At 68.6% G+C, this 1,735-nt stretch overlaps 1 protein-coding gene across 1 annotated transcript in view; it reads left to right on the top strand.

Moving 5' to 3' along the window:
* Positions 1-1,735, top strand: part of PLXNB2 (plexin B2) — a 25,192-nt gene that overhangs the window by 9,748 nt on the left and 13,709 nt on the right. Inside the window, 6 exon segments of the mRNA XM_014549185.1 lie at positions 203-317; positions 402-510; positions 588-689; positions 1,126-1,218; positions 1,419-1,500; positions 1,615-1,731. Coding sequence (XP_014404671.1) covers positions 203-317; positions 402-510; positions 588-689; positions 1,126-1,218; positions 1,419-1,500; positions 1,615-1,731 — 618 coding nt within the window.

Here is a 1,735-nt window from a genome sequence, read left to right as displayed (position 1 = left end):
CGAGGCTGAGTGCGCATCAGGGGACGCCCTGCCAGGCCCCCCCACACCAGGGCTCTCCACACTGGGCTGTCTGTGCGTGATGGCCTGTTGGGAGCTGTGACGGTGCAAGAAGCCGGCCGGCAGAGGCCCGGTCCAGGCGTCCTGTCCCCCCCGCCCTGTGCTCTGCGGCCCCGCCTGACACCTTCCCCGTCTGCATCTGCAGACCATGTGGCCGTGGAGATCCAGCTCAGGTTCATGCACAGCGATGTCTTCCTCACCTCCCACCAGTACCCCTTCTACGACTGCAGCGAGGCCATGAAGCTGGAGAAGAACCTGCCGTGAGTGTCACCCCCGCGCCCCCGCCCTGGCTCCCCCGCCTCCCCCTGCTGCGGGGCCCACACCCTCGCCAACCTCTCTCCCAGGTGCATCTCCTGTGCCAGCAACCGCTGGACCTGCCAGTGGCACATGCGCTACCATGAGTGTCGGGAGGCCTCGCCCAACCCTGAAGACGGCGTTGTGCCCGCTCACATGGTGAGGGGCCGTGGGCCCTGGTGGGGGTGTGGCTGCTCGTCCCAGGCCGCGTGGCCCTGACTGGCCTTACTCTGCAGGAGGACAGCTGCCCCCAGTTCCTGAACCCCAGCCCGCTGGTCATCCCCATGGACTACGAGACAGATGTGACCTTCCAGGGCGAGAACCTGGACGCAGTGAAGGTGGGCTTGTGGGGAGCGGGCTGACCAGGCAGAGAGGCCTGTGCCCAGCGGCCCTGGTGGCTGGCGTGTCCGTGGGGCCGGCTCAGAGCCGTCCTGCTGACAGGAAGGGGCACCGGGCCTCCTCTCCTGCAGGCCTCTGGCTCAGGCTTCCAACAGGAGGTAGCTGCTCGGTGAACAGTGCTGGGGACAGAGGAGGCAGGCGGGTCTGTCGAGGGGCTGGGCAGGGGCTGCCACTTAGCGAGGGAGCAGGGCGATTTGCTCAGGCTTGGGCCGGGGGGGTGGGGGTCCAGGACTGGCCGAGTGGTCGGCTGGAACGGGAGGACCTCCGCTGGCCCAGGAGGTGTGGGGCTCAGACAGAGCCCTGGCCTGGGAGCATGGGGAGTCGGGGAGGCGGGGAGGGCTGGCGGGCGCAGGGTCCTGACCACGGGCCTTGCAGGTCTCCTCCCTGCACGTGGGCAGTGACCTCCCCAAGTTCGAGGTGCTGGTGAACACGCAGGAGTCGGGAACCTTCCACTTTCGGACCCCGAAGGTACAGCCCCCAGGGCGGGGCGGGCCAGCGGGGGCCTCACTGCCTCCGGGCGGCGTGCTCACCTGTGTCTCTCAGACCCCAGCCCCTCCACTGCTGCCCCTCTGCTTGAGGGGACCCCATGGGCCTTTGTGGGCACAGTGGTCGCCCTCTAGGGCTGGGGCGGGGGTCAGAGTGCAGTGTGTCCCTGCGTGTTCCTCCAGCTGTCCCACGACGAGAACGAAACGCTGCCCCTGCACCTGTACGCCAAGTCCTACGGCAAATACATTGACAGCAAGCTCCAAGGTGGGCGGGGCCTGGGGGTCTGGTGGGCGGCTGGGCTGGGGCCCCGACAAGGGGCAGGCCTGTGGGCTGGGTGGGGAGGGGGGCCCTGCTGATAGCTGGCTGCTCCCTCCGCAGTGACCCTCTATAACTGCTCCTTCGGCCGCAGCGACTGCAGCCTGTGCCTGGCCGCCGACCCCGCCTACAAGTGCGTGTGGTGTGGCGGGCAGGGCAGGTGTGTGTACGAGGCCCTCTGCAG

Source organism: Myotis brandtii, unplaced genomic scaffold (assembly GCF_000412655.1).
Source record: "Myotis brandtii unplaced genomic scaffold, ASM41265v1 scaffold537, whole genome shotgun sequence".
NCBI classification, from domain to species: Eukaryota; Metazoa; Chordata; class Mammalia; order Chiroptera; family Vespertilionidae; genus Myotis; species Myotis brandtii.
This window is presented reverse-complemented; position numbering and strand designations above follow the sequence as displayed.